Source organism: Temnothorax nylanderi, unplaced genomic scaffold (genome assembly GCF_030848795.1).
Source record: "Temnothorax nylanderi isolate EJ_2023f unplaced genomic scaffold, tnyl_v1.0 TNYL_tig0081_pilon, whole genome shotgun sequence".
NCBI classification, from domain to species: Eukaryota; Metazoa; Arthropoda; class Insecta; order Hymenoptera; family Formicidae; genus Temnothorax; species Temnothorax nylanderi.
The window spans coordinates 545,737-566,583 of NW_027249143.1; the positions used below are offsets into that span (position 1 = coordinate 545,737).

The window sequence follows — 20,847 nt, forward strand, 5'->3', positions numbered from 1 at the left end:
GAAACGGCGTGACCTTGCGCCCGTTACTTTCACTATCGCCGATCCGCGTGTAATTGCGCGTGGTGATCCATCGATCCCGCCCGCGTTAGATCCTTGGGTCGTGGCCGATCGTCGCCGATCCGATCTCGCGGTCAATAGCCGTGTATCGGCGACAAAGACGCGCGATAGCGTAACCAGGAAGTGCGTCTTCAACCGTCTTGCAAAATTTTTCGACTTATCCGCGATTGCCATCGAGCGCGCAAGCTCTTTATCGGATGGCCGAGTTCGGTCATCTCGTGAGTCATTGTCAACAATCCGCCGTTTTATTGTCTCTTTAATTGTCTGAAAATTGATTATAAGAGGAAGACGGCGAGAGACATTATCGATATTAACGTGAGGTGAATCCCTAGCGATAAGTCTCTCTTCCGATTTTTCCCACCGTGTATAATATCGAAAGATATATTATCGCGATTTCAAGGCATTAGGCAATTAATCGCGCGCGCGACGATAGGGGTTCCTCATTATAGTCATTGTCAATATCGCCGACATCAGTTACCGGAATCGCGCGGCCGATTCACTGTACGGAAATCCAGCACGCGTTGCAAACCCAAAGGTGTGACATAGATAAAATAGTGGATAATAGATAAAATCGGAGCGGGATTCTCGCGTGCGCGAGGAGAGCGTCGCGGGAAAATCTTTCCTGCGTTTTCACTTTCTGCGTTCTCGCGAATCCGAGACGATCGCATTGCGGGCCAACGGATGGATCGCAGGAGCTGTCTCCGGTCTCGCAGAAATAGATTCCGTTACCGTTACCGCGGGCGGCGTGACACGCAGGGAAGAAGAGAAAGTAAGCGCGTTATGAGGCGGGATACACGCCACCGCCACCGCCACCGTCGAGAGTTTCGCGCGACTTGCACGCAGTGTACACGGAGTTGCGAATGAGCTGCGATTGCGATAGTGAGGGGAATTTAGAAAATAGCGCAACGGAGCTACGTTTTGGCGGAAAATTCATTCGAGAGTTCGATCGCGAATCTTTCGAGAGATTGCGAGGTAAGCCACCCCCTCCGACGCTCGAACCAAATTCAATAATGCTAATTATTGAAACGTATCGTATATGAAAGTAAAACTTGGATAAATAAATCAATACAATTATACTAATCTGTATCGTTAAATTATTAATTATGGTAATATCTACCGAACAATTTAATGAAATACATTTACGCAAAAATCTTTCCGCCGACAGAAAAGTATAATGGCCATTATTTAAAATTAATATAGTATAATATAATTATATCTTTGGATTTTAAATATAATCTAATCCAAAACTGCAGACAACCTAAGTAAAGTACAACAGGACAAACGAAGAAATGCGATTGCACCATTAGAGAATTTTAGCCACGAGAGATATAAGTACAAATCACTCGAGCGATCGACATTCGATACTGATACCGATACCGATCTACGCTTTACGGTGCATCCTGTGTATACACGTAATCGGCGAGAAATCGTGGGTACGTACTCGCGACTCGGTACTCGCTAGGATCCTGCTTCCTCGGTGAAGAAGCAAGCGATGTACAATGTGCGATGAGGCAGACGGTTAGGAATGATCGGAAAAAACGTTGGTTCGCATATATACTACATATACCCACACGATCGAACGATCGGGGACGATGAACTGGATCCGGCTGCCGATCGTCGTAGCGTTAAAATCCATTCTCGAAATATATTCTCCGTGGCAAGGTCGTTCCTTTCCTCGTGACCTCGCGTTCCTCCGAGAACTCTGGCTCTTTTCTGCACATGTGACTCACACTCACACTCGCGGAGCGAAATTCTTTGGCGATCCTCGTCCCGGAGTCCGCTGCATATCCTGTCTCGTCGAAAGTTTGATGAAAGATCGACGAGAGATAAATAAGCCTTTTAACCCGTTGGGTTAATCCTTTTGGTATCGACGAACGGACTTTTCCACTTATCCTTTTCTAATCTCATCTCTATTCTCACCCTGCAATAAGTAGATTTTTATTAGATAATTATCTTCGTTCTCTTTACAAAGTTGTTAGATCCTCTATTGTCCTCAACAAATTGAACTTTGATTTAAGTCTTTCGCTGTCTTTGATAAATGGATCTTTTATTAAACAAACGTTTCATTAGTTTTAACAAAGGAATGCTTACGTCATTCTTGACCAGTCATCCGTCTTTTATCGGATGAATCTTTTGCTACATCTCTCGACGAATAAGACGCAAGATCACGACGCTTGTGTCGTAATTCATGCAGGGTGCAATAATCAGTATAATCTAACTGATTATTAGAAATTTAGCTCTCCACTGCCGGCTGTCTCCGATCAACCGCATTCCCTTTCGCAAGCAATAACAGTTCGTCGCACCCGATCGCGTGCATCGTCCCAGAAACTTATTATTCCGAATTGGTAGCTAACGGTACGCGACTTCCTCAGTTTCGACGCGACTCTGAGAGAATTCTAAAAGAAAAATTTAAAAAATCGGTCAAGAATTGAAGCTTTCAAAATTAGAAAAGTGTCTTTTCTTGATACTTTTTATTGATTGAGAAAAAAATCTAATATACGCGAAGAATTATCTTGACCTCTGGTATCATTGTATAAATTAAATGAATAATTGTACCAAGTAAATGTTTCTTCGTCATTCTGTGAATACAATTTTAAAAAATTGGATATTGTCTATTTATGCTATTATTTATAAACTACTTTCCATAATTTTGTAATGCGTATACAATCTTCATTTTATATATATATGTATATAAAATATAATTCATAAAATACGAATTTGAAATAATCTTGTAGTAAACTTTTCAGATACGCTTCTCTCACGATTTAAGAAAAAGCATAAAAGAAAAATTTTCTACAAAAAATTCACATTTAAACGATATTTATTAAATTAATCAATAATTAATTAGCAATTAAAATTTATGTCAATTGATAATAGATTAATATAAAAGATTTCATCGATAAATAGTACAATAATTATTATATGTAATGTATAATCAATTTAATTAATTATCGGTCAATATAGCCGCGAATTGAAACAAGCATCTCTCTCGCTTCATGGATCTCTTCTCTTCTGCCTCACGAAAACGCATTCCGCGGTTACATCGCGGCGACGAGACGCGTCGTCTCCTTATCGAGAGACGTAGACGAAAAAACGCGAGGACGAAGAGGAAAAGGAGAGAGAGGAGGAGATGAAAGAGCGCGAAAAAGAAAAGGCCAAGAGGAATGCGCACGTAGGAACTAGCTAACATAAGCGGCGCCGACGGATTTTTAGGAACGACGCCGACGGGCGGGTCCGGGTCCGGGGGATGCGCGGAGGAGTGTCCGAGGGATACCGTGGACCGTGGCACGGCCTCGAGGGCGGCAACGGCCGCGGAACGGCGGCGGAGCCGTCGAGTTACAGTGGACGTCCTTGCTACGTTATCTGCCACGTCGTTCGTTTCGTTTCCCTTTCACTTTCAACCGTAGTCCAGGAACCAGAAACCCCGGATCTCTCTCCCGCGGCCCGCGACCCGCGGCTCGCGGGCCCGCACCGAACAAAGATACGCGCGCCGTACCCGGGCCCCGCGGGCCGGGACCCTGTGCGGGGGGACGTGTGCCAGATGCTGAGGAGAGATAATTGCGCGAACGCGCGATGACGCCGTGATAAACGCCAAGTTCGTTAGGTCACCGTACGTTGAAAATTACGAGGTCGGGCCCGCGGATCGCAGCGACTTGGATTGATTAATGATAGATTAGCGATTAATTAACGTTCGCTGGATTACGGTCACGGCTAATAACGCGTAAACGAGGGAAAGAAAAATACTGTTGATTGTTAAAGTGAAATAATAAACTTGTCGTTAAGCAATAAAGCAATAAATAATCTCGCTGATCGTAAACTCAAGGATGAAAGAAGTTAAAGGCCGTACAAGACAAATGGAGGAGCCGCGATAAAAATAAAAAATTTTGTCAACGTCAGAAGAAATATTTTCAATTGAATTTCATTATCAGTTTGCTCTTTATTGTTAATTTGTTTTTGCACCCCTGTAGATCATTATTTATCGAATTTTTTGGCCATATAGTTTGGATAAAAAATTGTATAATTTATAATACCATTTCTCTAGAAGAAATGTAATGAAAATTTGATTAATAATTAATAATTTTTCTCCAAAAGAGGAAAAAATATATCGGCTTTACATATTAAATCTCGATATATATTTTAATACACTCGAGATCTAGATGTTGATGATTTGGTTCCTCCGATTTTCAATTTTTACACTCCCTGAAGGCTCGCAACATAAAAAATATTTTTTATTATTCCTAACAGTCTCAATTATAACAATTGCATTAGTTGTTTAAAAATAAAAGAATTGGAAATATAATTGAGATAAATTATCAATTTGCAGAATGGCGAAGAACCAACATCAGAATGGCGTAATACCGGGAGGTATTACCGGCCCGGATGATTTTTCAGATGGTGAAAGCACTCCTCTGACTCAGGACTATGCCGGCAGGTATGACTATTTCATCATTATTAATTTCTTCTTTCTAAGAACCAAGATTTCAAGGACGAAAAAAATTAAATTAAATTAAAAATCAAAATAAAGGAATTAGAGATGAGAAAAATTGAAAAATAAAGAGAATAAATAATATACATTGGATTATTGGAAGTTAGATTGAATTCCAATTAAAGGTGAGAGTTATTGAAATTAATTAGATGAAGATATATTATTACAATTAAAGCTGAGGTGAGATAATTTAGTTTAAATTACTTTCGATTATTTAAAATAAAAAGATTGAAATCTCTTTCTCTCTTTCTCTCGAGAAGATTTGAATAAATAAAATTGCTGCCTAATGCCAACTAAATTTTTATTTGCTAATCAATGATGTTTTGATTAATAAGCGATTAATTATTGTAACGTAGCCAACGTACGATCGTTGAGACGAAAGGATGGGATGTGTTCCGGAACCCGCCAATGAAGTCCGACTCGAACTCGGGTTCCATGGCAAACCAGAAATGCCTGGAGAGGATGGTGCAGGTGATCAAGGTCTTCGTTTATCTGCTTGTTTTCGTCATAGTGTTGGGAAGCGGCGTGGTCGCCAAGGGCACGATTCTCTTCATGACGTCGCAGCTCCGACAGGACAGAAAAATACTCTACTGCAACAGACAATTGGGTAAGACTAAAATATAAATTTTACCCTGGTGAAAAGTTTACTTGACCCAATCCAATCAAATAAATTCAATTCTGATTAATTCGAACAGCAAAGATTGTGTATTATAAACGAAATAATTTTATTTTTAAATAAACGGTTACAAAGAAATAGAAGGAAAGAGTAAAAAATAATAAATATACATTCATATAAATATCCGACGATTATTTCCAAGTTTCAGTCCTCGATAATTATTATCACGCGTCCTCTTATAGACCGAGAGAACCAATACCTGGTGACGTTGCCCGAGGAGGAAAGAATCGCGTGGATATGGTGCATAATAATCGCGTTCGCGGTGCCGGAGTTCGGCACCCTGGTGCGTAGCATTCGCATGTGCATCTTCAAGTCATGGAAGAAGCCGCAGTTGGCGCACTTTCTCGTAGTTTCCATCATGGAGACGTTCCACGTGGTGGGCTTGGCCTTGATGTTCCTGGCGGTGCTTCCGGAACTGGACGTCGTCAAGGGGGCGATGTTGACTAACTGCGTGTGTTTCGTTCCTGGATTGTTGGGTAATTTGATTCTAATTCAATTTAATTAGGTTCAATTTAATTTTATCTTATTTGAACTTCAAATATGTAAAGAATTATAATGTAGAATAAAATGAGAAACGTGAAAAATATATTTGAAAAGAAATCATAGAAAGGTTTATCCAAGAAAACAAGAGAGTTAAAATACTTATCAAATACAATAAAAATAAATAATTAAATAACGCAATTACCCATGTTAATAAATCTAATTTATTATTTGCAATATTAATTATATATAGTGCGTTAATATAATCGCATTTGCCAAACGGTGCAATATATGATCTAGGATCAATATTTTACATTAAGTGAAAGAAATGCAAACGGATCTGCTTGCTTTCAACCGCGATTGCCCGACTTTCGCGTTCGATTTTTCCATGGTTCCGTATTGCCGAGCGAATAATCATGAAAGTAGTGATCGCGCGAGAATAGGCAAAGTAAGACACACGCTGCGCACATTCGCAGGCCTACTTTCCCGCAACAAAAGTAAAGGCGAGTCCAAACGATTCGTCCTCGTTCTCGTCGATATCGCCGCCCTAGCCGCCCAGGCGACCAGCTTCGTCCTTTGGCCCTTGTTAGACAGCTCGAGGCGATCCTTATGGCTGATTCCTGTTGCACTACTTCTCGTCTCCTGCGGCTGGTGGGAAAATTACGTCTCCACGCAGAGCCGGATTAGTGAGTTTCTGCTCCTTTCAGGACCCAAAATCTTTTTATTTCAAATTAAAATTGAATAGTAGAAGAAATAAAACAAGCTTTTTCATCTTTTTTTTTTCAGAATACTTAGCTTGTTTAATGGATTAAATAATTAATTACATATTTTCCTATGTGTTTTGATGGTAATTTTATTCATGTTTGGATTAATTACAATTTTGAATTAATTCATTAATTCATTAAACTCACGTTATCGTGGTTGACTCAAAACGATTTTACATATCTTCCTTTTTATTTTTTGTCCATTTTCTTCCCTCAGGTTTAATCAGATCTCTCGGCAGAGTGAAGAAGGAGATGCGACTGACGCGTTATTTCACCTATATGCTGGTGTCTGTCTGGAAGATTGTGGCGTTCTTCATCAGCTCGATATTGATACTATATATCAAAGGGGAAAATGTCGGGCATCTCTTTACCATGTTTAGCAGCGCCTTCGGTGACCACAAAATTACAGTCACGTCTATCAAGTCGATAACTAGCGGCAGTTTGCCCGATCTCTCGGAGATTCTGACGGGCGACATCACCGAGGTCGTCAACGCCGACTTCAACACGCCCATCTACGTTCTCCTGCTGCAGATCGCCGGCGCTTACTTCGCCTACGTGTTTGGTAAGCGAATCGCGCGTATTGAAACTAACTTGGAGAATGATTTAAGAATAATACTCATGAAAATAAATAACAATCAAACTTGCGGTATATTATTAATCATAGCTCTTGTAAAATAAGATATATACATATGTTGACTATCCTGGAGAGGGGTATTTTTAATTAACTAAGAGATTTTCAGTTGAATTCTCAATTAAAGATACCTTCTAATTAATTAATTTTTAACATTATTTTGTCATTCGTAGGCAAATTCGCATGCAAGATCCTGATTCAAGGCTTTAGCTACGCGTTTCCGGTAAATCTCACGATACCGGTGTCGATCTCGCTGCTGATCGCCGCGTGCGGTCTCCGCAACAGTGATCCGTGCTTCTTTCACGGTACCATACCGGATTACTTGTTTTACGAGTCGCCGCTGCCTAATTTCCTCAACGAATTCGTGTCGAAGCAGTATGCCTGGGTATGGTTGCTGTGGCTGTTGTCGCAGACCTGGATCACCCTACACATTTGGACGCCGAAATGCGAGCGTCTTGCGGCAACGGAGAAGCTCTTCGTTGTGCCGATGTACAACTCTCTGCTGATCGACCAGTCGATGGGCCTTAACCGGAGAAGGGACGATCAGCCGGAAGTCAAAGTCGAAGTAAGTATCTTCAGAGTCAGACGGCTTTCAATATAATAATGCAAAATAAAATAATGTTAATATTAACTTTTTAACTTCTCAAATCTTAAAATAATTGATTACCCTAAATAAAAATATGAAAACATTACTCTGAGAGAATGTATTGGTTCTTAAATTAATCGACATCGGGTCGATCGATAGGATCTGGCGGAAATAGAAAAGGAGAAGGGTGATGGCGACTATGAGACAATCTACGAACAGACGGACGGATCGACCACACCTCCGTCCGCGGTGAAGAGCAGCGATCACGTAACCAGGATCTACGCTTGCGCTACCATGTGGCATGAGAACAAGGAAGAAATGATGGAATTCCTGAAGAGTATTCTGCGCCTGGACGAGGACCAGAGTGCGCGGCGTGTCGCTCAGAAATATCTCAAGGTCGTCGATCCCGACTATTACGAATTCGAAAGTGAGTAACGTTGTTATTAGCAGCCTAGTAAATATATATATATATATTGTTCGTTGCTTTGTACACGAGAATGTATTCCTCCAGCTCATATATTCTTCGACGACGCGTTTGAATTGGCCGATCACGACGAAAACGAGTCGCAAGTGAACAGATTCGTGAAATTGCTGGTCGGCACGCTGGACGAGGCCGCATCGGATGTGCACAAAACGAGGATGCACGTAAGAGCGCCTAAGAAGTATCCGACTCCGTATGGTGGACGATTGGTTTGGACTCTTCCCGGAAAGACGAAGATGATCGCCCATCTAAAAGACAAGAGCAAGATCCGACACAGGAAGCGATGGAGTCAGGTATCATTCGTTCAGAATAAAAATTTAACTTCAGAAGAAGGAATCTAATCTTTTAACGAAATCAATTACGTAAGTCGTTTTATTAAAAGTGTTAGAGATTGTCTAGTAAACGGATATTCAATTCTCGACTAGGTAATGTACATGTATTACCTGCTGGGACATCGGCTAATGGAATTACCGATCAGCGTCGATCGCAAGGAGGTCATCGCCGAGAATACGTTTTTGTTAACGCTCGACGGCGATATCGACTTTCAACCAGCGGCAGTGAAGCTTCTCGTGGATCTGATGAAGAAGAATAAGAACCTAGGCGCCGCCTGCGGTCGTATTCATCCAGTTGGTTCTGGTAAGTCGTGCCAGCGATTTAACGTTGCTGGTCGCGATCGTAATCAAATCGCACCAAATAACGATAGATGCGATTACATACATTTAAATAAGTAAAAAAGATTGTATTGCATGTATTTATCTAAATATTGCACCCCGATTACAAACGTTTCGCAAATGTTCCAGGACCCATGGTGTGGTATCAGATGTTCGAGTACGCGATCGGTCACTGGCTGCAGAAGGCCACCGAGCACATGATCGGCTGCGTACTCTGCAGTCCCGGATGTTTCTCGCTGTTTCGCGGCAAGGCACTGATGGATGACAACGTGATGAAGAAGTACACGACCAAGTCCGACGAGGCAAGGCACTACGTGCAGTACGATCAGGGAGAGGACCGTTGGCTGTGCACGTTGCTATTGCAACGAGGATACAGGGTATGCACCGATTTCGCTATCGCTAATGACCGTTTTATTCTAGCTGACATTATTACATTTGATTCATTGCATTATAATTGATTTATTATTAATACTTTGTTTTTACGAAAATTTTTATTATATTGATGTAATTGTTTTATTTAAAATTATTTTTAATTTTTTACGATGCACTGTAGGTGGAATATTCCGCAGCGAGCGACGCTTATACCCACGCACCGGAAGGATTTAACGAGTTCTATAACCAACGGCGCCGTTGGGTACCCTCCACCATTGCCAATATTATGGATCTGCTAATGGACGCGAAACGCACGATTAAAATCAACGACAATATCTCGCTGCCTTACATCTCGTATCAAATCCTACTGATGGGCAAGTGCTTCTCTCAATCCACTCAGAAAATTGATTGAATTATAGCATCTTAGATTTGATTTCATGATTAAATAACAAGATTACATTATAATTAAATTAGCATAAAATAAAATTATATATATATATATATATATATATATATAATAATTTAACGTATCAAATTATTGGAATATTTCAATTTTTATATATCTTTTTACTTTGATTTTAAAACAGGTGGTACGATTCTGGGACCCGGCACGATCTTTCTCATGTTGGTGGGTGCCTTTGTGGCGGCTTTCAAAATTGACAACTGGACTAGCTTCTACTACAACATCATTCCCATTTTGCTCTTCATGATCGTCTGTTTCACGTGCAAATCGAACATACAGGTAAGTATCTCTCTTTTGATTCGTCGCGTCTGTGTTTGATTCGTCCGTATCCGCTTTTTTCGCGCATTGTGATCGTCTTTCGCTCGCGGAATTCACTTTCATCAGAACCATAATTCTTAATTATAATATTGTGTAATAATATCGCAAAATAATATATTCTCTCACGCGACGTCGATTCATTTTTCGCACAATGTTCGCGACTTCCGATGTAGTACTCGAATCCGTCCTGAAGATCTCTTGAAACGTGAGCCAGGAAAAAATTAAGAGTGGATGGTTTTCAGCTTTTATGCGCTCAGATCCTGTCGACGGCGTATGCGATGATCATGATGGCGGTGATCGTAGGTACTGCCCTACAGCTCGGCGAGGACGGCATAGGCTCGCCCTCGGCGATCTTCCTAATATCATTGTCGAGTTCATTCTTCATAGCAGCCTGTCTACATCCTCAAGAATTCTGGTGTATCGTGCCTGGCATCATATACTTGTTGTCCATTCCGTCCATGTACTTGCTCCTCATATTGTACTCCATCATCAATCTTAATGTTGTGTCCTGGGGCACCAGGGAGGTCCAAACAAAAAAAACTAAGAAGGTTCGTCAGGGTCGAACATTTTTTAAAATTTATTTTTCATTTTTAGCACTGGTGTAATTAAATGCAAGTGTATCTCAGGTGAACAGGGCTTTGAAAAGGTGAAGGTTGAGGCTGTTGGATCCCGCTTTATCATTTCGATATTTTTTCCTGGAGATGTAACAACGGCGCCGTTACAAAAGATATTTAATATCTCATATCTCGAATTCTTCTTTGCTAAAATCATAATTTACTGTGCGAAGTAACTTTTTTGTAAATAAAAATAACATTTTTATTTGTTTGCCAAATAAATTGAATGTATTATCTCGTGTATTTAATCGCGTGTTGAAACAACTTGAACGTTCTCCAGTGTACGAACCGGATAAGGCTGCGCTTCGGAGATAGGGGGAATAATCCTGTCGAAATTCCTTCGATCAAACCATCTCACAATCATTCGCTTTGTCGTAAGAGTCCATCGCACTTCAGCTTCAGCTTTGTTTAACTCAGAACAGAAGGCGACTTAACGTACACGAAGGTTGGCGGTTCTTGATGACAGATAATAGTAGCTGCCGTGATCAGCACCATGTACGCGATCATGATGACCGCGGTGACCGTCGCGTTCGCGATAAACATCGTGAAAGATACCGTAATGTCGCCGAGCGCGTGGTTCATGTTCCTCGTGGTGGGCGAGTTCGTGATAGCGGGTCTTCTGCATCCCTACGAGGTCAATTGCCTGCTGCACGGTCTAATCTATTATCTAGCGGTGCCCTCGATGTATGTGCTACTAATCATATACTCACTCTGCAATCTCAATAACATCTCATGGGGCACGCGGGAAATTAAGATGAAGAAGAGCTGCGCGGTAATTAATCTCACTTACTTTACTAACTCCAACTAAAATCTGGTCGAGGTACTCCGGCAAATGCTCGGCTTTCGCAATTTTGTTAACATATACAAGAATATTTTATGTTTTTCAATTAACACTCCTTATTGAACACGTCGAGAATTAAGATTCTTCAGAAATTTATTTAATCGGTCTCCAAAGAGAATTAAGAAATAGAAGAAATCAAAAGCTTTTAGAATTTTGTTAATGTGATTAAATTAATTTAAATAATTTGTAGTTGGTTTTATTTCAATTAGAATTAATAATAGTAAATTATAAAAATATCAGATAATCTATATGTTATATAGATTAATTTTGAAATAAAATTTAATATTTTTATTAATTTAGTAATTAGATATGTAATATTGAAATATAATTAAATGTATAAATGTAAAGTTAAATGTATAATATTGTATATTTATAAGTTCTAAAAAAGTTTATTTATTACTAAAATCATTCCGTTCATAATAAAAGTTTTTTCATAAAAGCTGTTAGAAGGTCGTCGCTTTGGTCTATTAATATTCTGTCTGTATTATATGACTTATTTATTTAACTTGAACTCACATTATTTAATGAGGAACACATGGCAAATGAGGATCGTGTTTTCGCGTGTTTATCACAATCGTTGATACGATTCAGGAACTCGAGCAAGAGAAGCGGGAGGCGGAGGAGGCGAAGCGCAAGGCCAAACAGAAATCCCTGCTGGGCTTTCTGCAAAACGGCGCCGGCACCAATGACGATGATCAGGGATCTATCGAGATATCGCTGGCCGGTTTGTTCAAATGCTTGCTGTGCACCCATGGCAAGCCGTCTTCCGAGAAGCAACAGCTCGTGGCGATCGCCGAGTCGCTCGAGCAGCTCGGTAAAAGGCTTGAGACCATCGAAAGGTAGGAAAGAAACGTGTAATAATATCCGGAGTGACAAAAGATTATTGCGAACTGTTATAGATCAAGAGTAAGAATTCCTTACAATTAAAGAGATCTCACAAAAATGTGAGACACTCCGATTTACGAAGCGAAAAAGTTTCGGAATTATGCGAGTAACGTTATGGAAAAGTAGATCGCTAGAAAACGTCAGTTTTCTGTGAAAAGTAGATAACAAATATTTTCTCCTGTTATTTATATAAAAAAAGCGCAGTGTTATTATATATATAGGTATTAACTATTTTAATTTTAACTTAAGCTCAATCAGATCAATTCTCGAAAAAAAAAAAAACAGATTAATTTCTCTTACTTACAGAGCGGTGGATCCTCACAGTCACGCTTCCGGACGAAGGAGAGCCTCTTCCGTGGGTTCGCGCACAGCCGACCACCTGGGTGCCATCGGCGAGGATCCCGAGGACGACGAAGGCAGCGAGACGGAGACGGTGACTAGTCAGAATACCGAAGGTCATCGCGACGGCAGTAACTTCCTCACGCGACCGTACTGGTTGAACGATGACGGTCTGAAGAAGGGAGAGGTGGACGTGTTATCGATGCAGGAGGAGCTATTCTGGAAGGACCTGCTGGAGAAGTATCTCTACCCGATCGACGAGGACAAAACGGAGAAGGTAACATGTCGAAACGTTGGAACTTTATTCAATCCTCTCTGGAACTTGTAAGAAAAACAAGAAAAATTTATTACAATTTATTTTATAAGATTCGGTTTTTTTTTTATTTCGGGGATTCTCAATCAATTTTTACCAGTAACGTTTTTTTTAAGCGTTAAGCGTCACAAAATTTTTTACTTTGTACTTCAACTTAAAATTCTATACATTTTTACAGAGAAATATTAACTAATTATTAACATAATTAATGTAAATTAATTTGATACAATGGAATAAAATGTCGGAATCAGAACATTTTGCACGATACAATCCGCACAATACGTCTTTGTCGCTGCAAGTGTCGATCAAGGATGAAGAAACAAAAATTACTTTTGTCAAGTATTTATATTTGTACTTTAATCAACTTGTTTCAACATTACTTCCTGTTAGATGAAAAAATCTATCCTCCGCTTGTGATCGCGCAGCCAAATAATAAATTAAATTAAAAATTGAAGAAAATCGTCCTTTGACTAAGAATGATTAAATTAAAAAAAGAAAGAATTCTTGATACAATAAAAAATAATTTTATATAAATAAAAATTGGGAAGAATTACCGATGGCTAAAATTTAAATAAAATTGGATCAAAGATTGAAGGCTTGTTCCTCGAAGCAAAGTAATTTTTATGTTTTACAGAAAGTATATATATACATATATTACTTACGCGCATTTTTCATATATTCCAATTCCAATTAATATACGCCATGCTGCCCCAATCAGGCACGAGTCGCCAAAGATTTAAAGGACCTACGCGACCAGAGCGTCTTTGCGTTTTTTATGATGAATGCCCTCTTCGTCCTGATCGTCTTTCTGCTGCAATTGAACAAAGACTTGTTGCACATCAAGTGGCCATTCGGCATCAAGACGAACGTCACGTATGACCATACTACCATGGAGGTAAAACTAGCTCCGTCGGCGCCTCGCATCCTCGATCATGGATTTATCTCGAGCAAAACGTTAACGATAAACTTGTACTCCAATTTGTGCGTGTTAAATTTACGAGAATAAACGCGCAATAAAATTGACGGATCGTTAACCGAGATAACGAAAGATCGACGGATCGATGGACCGATCGACGGAGTTTTCTTATACTTACTATTCTAATCTTGTGTCGTCTCTTTTTTTCTGTTTCTCTCGCATTTACCACGCGCACGCAACAGGCCCGCATCGCCGCCGATCTGATCGAGCTACGCAACAAGAGCGTGTTCGCGTTTCTAATGTTCAATGCGTTGTTCGTTCTGATCGTATTCTTGCTACAGCTGAACAAGGATCAGCTGCACGTTGTCTGGCCGCTCGGTGTCAAGACCAACATCACCTACGTCGAGGAGACCTCGGAGGTATCCGATGATCAAGCATCAGGGGGAAAGGATTAAGTCGGTGCCATGGTGGTGTCCTACACACGGTGTCTCGTTAAAATCGCTCTCGATGCGTCTGGATGCTCATCTCTAGAAGTTTTCATTTATTATTATTATTATTATTATTATTATTATTATTAATTATAAATCTTTCAAATAAGACTTGGCAAAATTATCAAATACTTGATAAGGAAATTAACAAAAATTAATAAAAATGGAAATAATGATAATCAGAGTTTGTTAAAAATTACGACGCTAAAGTTTCCTCGAATCTTTAACGATTCTTTACTTTGAATTTTCAACTTTTAGAAATTTGAGTTCTCAGACTTTTAATATCCACAAAATTTCGAAACCAGTTTATCAAATTATCCGAGCACCCGAATGCGTCGGGGGCGAGCACTTCGGTGATGACATTGCAACCGATTCAATATGTACATATGTTTTTATGTCATTAACCCAACTGGTTCGTTCGACAGCACGTGGATGGTCTCTGATTAATATTCTCACGCACAGGTACCTCACCCTCACCCTGGGTCGAATGGAATGGAATGGAATGAAATGGCGTGGGAGATGATTTTTAGTGACCCTGACTATATAGGAATAACCAGAGATTAATGTCACAATAACATTCTCCCATTTGCTCCTTTTTACCAAAATTAGACAAGATCGATTTATGAAATGAAATTAAGCCTTATTAATTTGATTACATAATCGATGTAAAAGTAGAGACGAATGTCGAGAGACCTGTTTCTCGAAAGACTTGAAGCTAATAATTTTTGGGCAAAAAAATCAATTTTTTAATTTTCAATTTTTTATTCTACGTGATACCTAAAAATTATTAGTATTATTATTATTATAAAAATTATTATCACGTGAAAATTGTTACTATTATTAAAATTAGTATTTTCTAATCAAAATTAAAATTTTTTAATTATTAAAACTAATATTATTCTATAATTAAAATTGCTATTAAAAAATTAACTGAATAGTACTGAAGAGAATATATCTGTCTCTCGACATGAGAATCTTGGGATCGCGAACTCTCAGATCTGAGGCTGTACAGATTCCTGGAGATCTGTGGATCCTCGGATCTGCGTCTCTTCTCTCTTTTGTTGTGTCTAACTTTGACCATGCACCATTATTGCCAGCTGTGGCAACGGACGAGCACCACTAACGTACATAACGCGATAATTGCTTTCAGTGTCTTCTCATCGGGAGTTCAACCGAACTCGTATCGAACTCGTTATCTCATAAGCGTGTGTACATATCTTATGTATGTTTGTCATAAGTGTGTTAATCTTAACACGCACGAAAGTCACCGAATCTTAACATCTAATGACCTATCCTTTTATACTCAATTGTTTTTAATTGATGTACATACTCACGAAGGAATGATTATCGATGGCGATCGATCGGATTATAATTCTTTATTGAATGTAACTTGAAATGAAATTTCTATGAATCGCGAGAAAATAATTCGAAATGTCAAATCTTCTAGGAATAACTTAAAAAATTTAACTTATTATATACTTTAACGATTCAATGATTCAATAACAATTTACATTAACTGATTTTGATCATTTCTATCATTTTTTAAATTAAATTAAGTAGACAGAGGTCCACTCTCTTTAGATTTCGGTCGCTATCGCGAGCGTTGCTTCTTAAAAATAACATTTTGTCGCGTATCGCAACGCATTCTACACACGTATCGCGATTTTACAGGTGCACATCACGAAGGAGTACTTGCAACTCGAACCGATCGGTCTTGTGTTCGTCTTCTTCTTCGCGCTGATATTGGTCATACAATTCACCGCGATGCTGTTCCACCGATTCGGCACCCTGGCCCACATTCTGGCCAGCACCAGTTTAGACTGTTGCAAGAAGGTGCGCATACGTCTCTCTTATAGAATTATACCTATCTTGTCGAATTGTTGTGCAAAATGTTGGTCGTTTTAATCACTTGGACAAATACACGACGGACTTTTTGCTACAACAACTTGATCCGTCCGAGCTGTTTCACGTCAACGCTCAATGATCTTCGCAGACGAAGGATCTCTCCGAGGAAGCCCTGCTGTCGAAACACGCGGTCGACATAGTGCGAGATCTTCAGAGACTAGACGGGATAGAAGGTGACTACGAGGAGGGCAGCGGTAGCGGGCCCGGTAGACGAAAAACGATCAGAAATCTGGAAAAGAGTCGCAGGAAGACGCAGGCGATCAACACGCTCGACGTCGCCTTCAGGCAACGTTTCTTCAGCATGAACGAGGGCGCAGGTAAGGGAGAGACCAAGTATGGTCACGTATGGTCTGCAAAACAAAGATAAAATAGGACAGAAAGGAATTCCGAACGTATAATATTCGATATATCTTTAAAACTAAGTTTACTAAGTGATCGCTTTTCGTAATATCGAATGGAAAATCCCCAGGTCTGTCGAGGAACATGTCGACGCGACGCGAGGCGTTTAAGGCGTTCGAGGGTAGGCGCAACAGCATAATGGCGATGCGCCGGAAGTCGCAGATGCAGACCCTGGGCGCGAACAACATCTACGGCGTGGCGGGCAACCCCCTTGGGATCCAGGGCCGGCCGTCCCGCAGCAGTCAGATATCTGTCAAGGACGTGTTCGAGGGACACCCGGCTGCAACGTCGGCACTGTCGGCAGCGGGGCACGTGAACGCCGGCTACGAGGGCGACGACAGCCCCAGAAACAGTCTGCGGTTGCAGAATCTCGGTGGCAATCAGGTCACGTGGCGAGAGGCAAACTCCAACGTGTGACTGTGACATGCGTTTCTCCCAACTCTTTGTTGTTGCGCTTTGCGCTAGATTAATGAAGAATTTATTTATCGAAGAGCTCATTTTCGAATCGAATCTCTGTAACAGGGCTGAGGGCTGTTTCGTCGAGATTACGTGAATCACTGACACTTCTTGGTAAGTGCGCTGAAAATACAAGTCAAGGTGGTCAAGGTACAAGTTCTTTTCCAATGGGTTTAAAACTATTCGGGAACGAGTTCTTCAAATCAACAGCTGATCGAGAAAATCCGTGCGGTTTTTAATACAAGTACCGTTACAATATGTTTTAATATCTAGGACGCGCTCTGTTAATTGTATTTGTCATGAAATAATTTTTATAAATAGAAAAGATGAGAAAGAGCCGCACGCGAATTTAGCTAACGAAGCACGATCGCATTCTCTTTCACGTTTTCACACACTTTTTTCCTACTTTTATTTTAACTTTCCGCTCATCGTTATTATTCGCACACACATTTTTGATTGCTCGAGATCCATAAAAAATATACACATCTTATATCGTAACGATTTTAACTACGCTTTCTGCATACTTTTCTGCATTTTTCTTCCTTCTTCCAAATCTCGGAAATACAGATTAAAATATATCCCTTTTTTATATTTTATAATATTATATAGATATAAATGCAGAAAATATAACGTAACGCAGTTAAAAGAAACGGACCTAATTTTCGTATTATCACCGCTGGCGCTAAATAAATCGGCGGTGACCGCGATGATTACGCTTACTCGCTCCGTTCTTTTTGCGTATGTGATAAGGCCGATATTTAAAGTAGAAACTTATGTATGGATGCGTAAATGCGTATGTATGTATGTAAATTGCACGTGCATATTTGAGGATTGTATGAAAATTGTATAAGTATAATATAAGAGTATATAATAGTAAAAAAAAACAGTAATAAAATAATAGTAACAATAATGCTCCAGAATTGCGAAAGATTTTGAATAAACTTTATTCAAACAAAATATTGTATCTTATTGTATATATGTATATATTACCTTTGTAATTATATTCTTCATATTTATTATATTATTATAAATTCATATATTATTTATTTACAATAATTTTATATATACAAGGTGTACAAGACTTACCATGATGATGACGTTACCACGACAATCAGGATGATGTAAATTCGTCTTCTTCTTCTGTTAAATAAATGCAAATAAATGGCCCCAAATCTCTACGAGCGAGGTTCGTACGGCCAACGGTCTTCTCAAGGTTGTAGGGTACGTCCGGTGTATAGTAAATGTAAAATGTAAATTCGTCGATTCTCTTTTATTCATCACAAGATTAAAAAAGACTATAGGGGTGACATCTGTAAACCGTTTTCGGAACTTTAGTCGACAAGCAAGTAAAGTGAAGTAAAGCAAGTGGTGGCAAAGTGGTCCGTCAACGGTCGAAGTGTGCGCTCTGCGGTCTCTCGTCGTGGTTACGTTTTACGTTTTACTGATTTATGTCACGACAATCTGCCGATTAATGAAGTTACCCGCGGCGTCGATGCGCCCTTTTCTACGTGCCTTCGTAAGTGTCTCACGATCCGTCGTCGACATTTCGAGAGAATCTCGGATCATGCATTACGCTTACGCATCGCATCGCGGCCATCGCGTTTGCGTCAGACCGCCACCATATGCGCTACTAACCTTTTTCGTAAAATAAGCTCGTAGGATAGGTCAGAGTGCCAATGGTGGGAAATTTGAAATGAAAGATCACTTGTATGTATTAACGTATGTATGTTATGTACATACAATTTATATATTTCATATTAATTTACAATCTTATCTATTAACTTACAAGATTAAACCCAATAAAATATACTAATCAATATGTACTGATCCTATATGAAAATTATATACTGAAAATACTTTTGTTTTAATTATTTCAAGTCCATAGCGCCCGAACATCGTGTTGACATGATCAATTCCACCCTGAAGCCCGAAGTCGTGCTTTCGGAGAGCAATCGTAAGGCTTGCATCGAAAAATTCAAGTCCATCAGGGTGCCAAAGGCGCGCAACGTGGCAGAAGCAGCCGTTTTGGTCCCGTTATGTTTATATAAAGGAGAACTTGGTTTCTTATATACGCTGCGGTCCATGAGGCTCACATCCAATCGAGGACAAGTCAGTTATTTATATTCTTACAATTAGTATCTGTAAATATCTTGAAAGTTATGTGAACAAATGTATATTTTAAGTTTATAAATTTTTGCTCTCTTCTTAAGGATATCTGTTCTAGGTATCTTTCCCGGGTGGCATGCGCGATGAGACTGACGTCGATCTACGGGAAACCGCGTTGCGAGAAACCTGGGAGGAGCTCAAGATCCCTAAGGAGAAGATCGACGTGTGGACCACGGGAAATCTCATCGGCAAGACCAACGTTAACGTAATGCCGGTTCTGGCTTATATCGGCGAGGTAGTGCCGGAAAAGCTGGAGATCAATCATGACGAGGTGGAAGAAGCGTTCGTAGTTAGTTTGCAGAAATTGTGCGATCCTGAGCTAATTCATTTTACGAGTTTCCGCCATCCAGTTGTGACCCTGCCGTGTTACCTGGGTGGAAAGTACCGTGTCTGGGGATTTACCGGCGCTATCACTCACATGGCACTCGAATGCTTGGTGCCACAGGTCTACAAATACAAGTTCTTTTCAGTACGACCGATAAGGAATGATTCTAGCGAGACGGAATTGAATTACTTTGATTATAACGCGACGCATTCGAAGATATAAAGGATAGATTAGAGTAGAAAGAGAGCAGCAGAATTTTAATAAATTCAAATTTCGATGCTGATAGGTTTCCATGTTCATATACGTAATGGTCTAAATTATCGGTAACTGGAAAATCAGAAATATATTTTTTTATTATATTGAAAATTGAATTCATTAAAATTTCGCTCGATTTTAAATCTTGTGTATAAATTTTTGAATGTCAAAATTTAGTTTGAAATTGATCATTCAACTCTAATTCCATAAGTTTTGAATGGAATTGAATTTAGATATTTTCTATGATATACTCAAAACTTGTTACAGATTTCGATCTGTGATTTTAGCGGTTATGGTTATATCGAGGAAATATATAGTATTAATATTTTTTTCTTTTCAATGATTGATAGAAAATGAACTGATAAAAAAGTGATATGGATTTTTTCTTGCTCTTTTTAACGTAATATATATTAATATATGATATTTAAAAAACATTGTGTTCATAACTTTGTACAAAATTAAATTGAATAAAAATGCTTAGTCGAATGCAAATTGACTTTATAAACTTTATATTTTAGTATATTCATAGCTCAGAGCATAAAGAAGAATTGTCAGCTGATTGCGTGTAATTATATTTAGTCGTCATTTTTTTTTCTTTGGCAAAAAATTATCTTCTATTTTAATAAATATTTAATATCATCATATATAGAAGAAACAATCAATAACCATTGGAGTAACTTCGGCAATTCTTCAAGACGTATACAAATTCCAAATCTAATGTGCGATATCCAATAGGAGGAGATTTGTTTATTAAAACAAAAATATCACTAATTACAGTCTCTAGAAAACGCACTTTTTCTCTCTCTCTCTCTCTCTCTCTCTCTCTCTCTCTCTCTCTCTCTCTCTCTATTGCAATAAAAATCTATAACATCAAATTCCTACAAATATGAATATGGATTTCGCGCGCACCGGAAATGATATTCGTCATACTGTCATGAGTCCAATGGATTGAATGGATAT

The 20,847-nt window shown here is 39.3% G+C and overlaps 2 protein-coding genes and 2 long non-coding RNA genes across 5 annotated transcripts; 2 read left to right on the top strand and 2 right to left on the bottom strand.

Moving 5' to 3' along the window:
- Window positions 1–584: 584 nt before the first annotated feature.
- Window positions 585–5,719, bottom strand: LOC139774468 (uncharacterized). The gene is made up of 4 exons (XR_011718578.1): window positions 5,419–5,719; window positions 4,909–5,133; window positions 2,149–2,453; window positions 585–1,978 (listed from the first exon to the last, which is right to left on the bottom strand). It is a non-coding gene; the product is annotated as an uncharacterized lncRNA (long non-coding RNA).
- Window positions 4,249–18,098, top strand: Kkv (hyaluronan synthase-like protein kkv). The gene is made up of 19 exons (XM_071709754.1): window positions 4,249–4,489; window positions 4,900–5,150; window positions 5,402–5,695; window positions 6,176–6,385; window positions 6,681–7,025; window positions 7,268–7,659; window positions 7,840–8,107; window positions 8,192–8,454; window positions 8,587–8,797; window positions 8,962–9,209; window positions 9,386–9,578; window positions 9,792–9,946; window positions 11,066–11,371; window positions 12,032–12,279; window positions 12,632–12,941; window positions 13,696–13,872; window positions 16,053–16,214; window positions 16,375–16,603; window positions 16,756–18,098. The coding sequence occupies exons 1-19, from the start codon at window positions 4,383–4,385 to the stop codon at window positions 17,100–17,102; spliced, it is 4,716 nt and encodes a 1,571-aa protein (XP_071565855.1). The 5' UTR covers window positions 4,249–4,382; the 3' UTR covers window positions 17,103–18,098.
- On the bottom strand, window positions 5,727–18,510 carry LOC139774467 (uncharacterized). The gene is made up of 7 exons (XR_011718577.1): window positions 18,228–18,510; window positions 14,072–14,420; window positions 13,640–13,788; window positions 12,630–12,985; window positions 6,835–7,683; window positions 6,611–6,756; window positions 5,727–6,399 (listed from the first exon to the last, which is right to left on the bottom strand). It is a non-coding gene; the product is annotated as an uncharacterized lncRNA (long non-coding RNA).
- Window positions 18,498–20,379, top strand: LOC139774465 (mitochondrial coenzyme A diphosphatase NUDT8). Of its 2 annotated transcripts, none has more exons than XM_071709751.1 (3): window positions 18,498–18,657; window positions 19,020–19,250; window positions 19,366–20,379. In XM_071709751.1, the coding sequence occupies exons 1-3, from the start codon at window positions 18,613–18,615 to the stop codon at window positions 19,852–19,854; spliced, it is 765 nt and encodes a 254-aa protein (XP_071565852.1). In that variant the 5' UTR covers window positions 18,498–18,612; the 3' UTR covers window positions 19,855–20,379. The 2 variants fall into 2 exon arrangements, with proteins under 2 accessions (XP_071565852.1, XP_071565853.1); XM_071709752.1 differs by lacking the exon at window positions 18,498–18,657 and adding an exon at window positions 18,664–18,848.
- The last annotated feature ends 468 nt before the right edge of the window (window positions 20,380–20,847 follow it).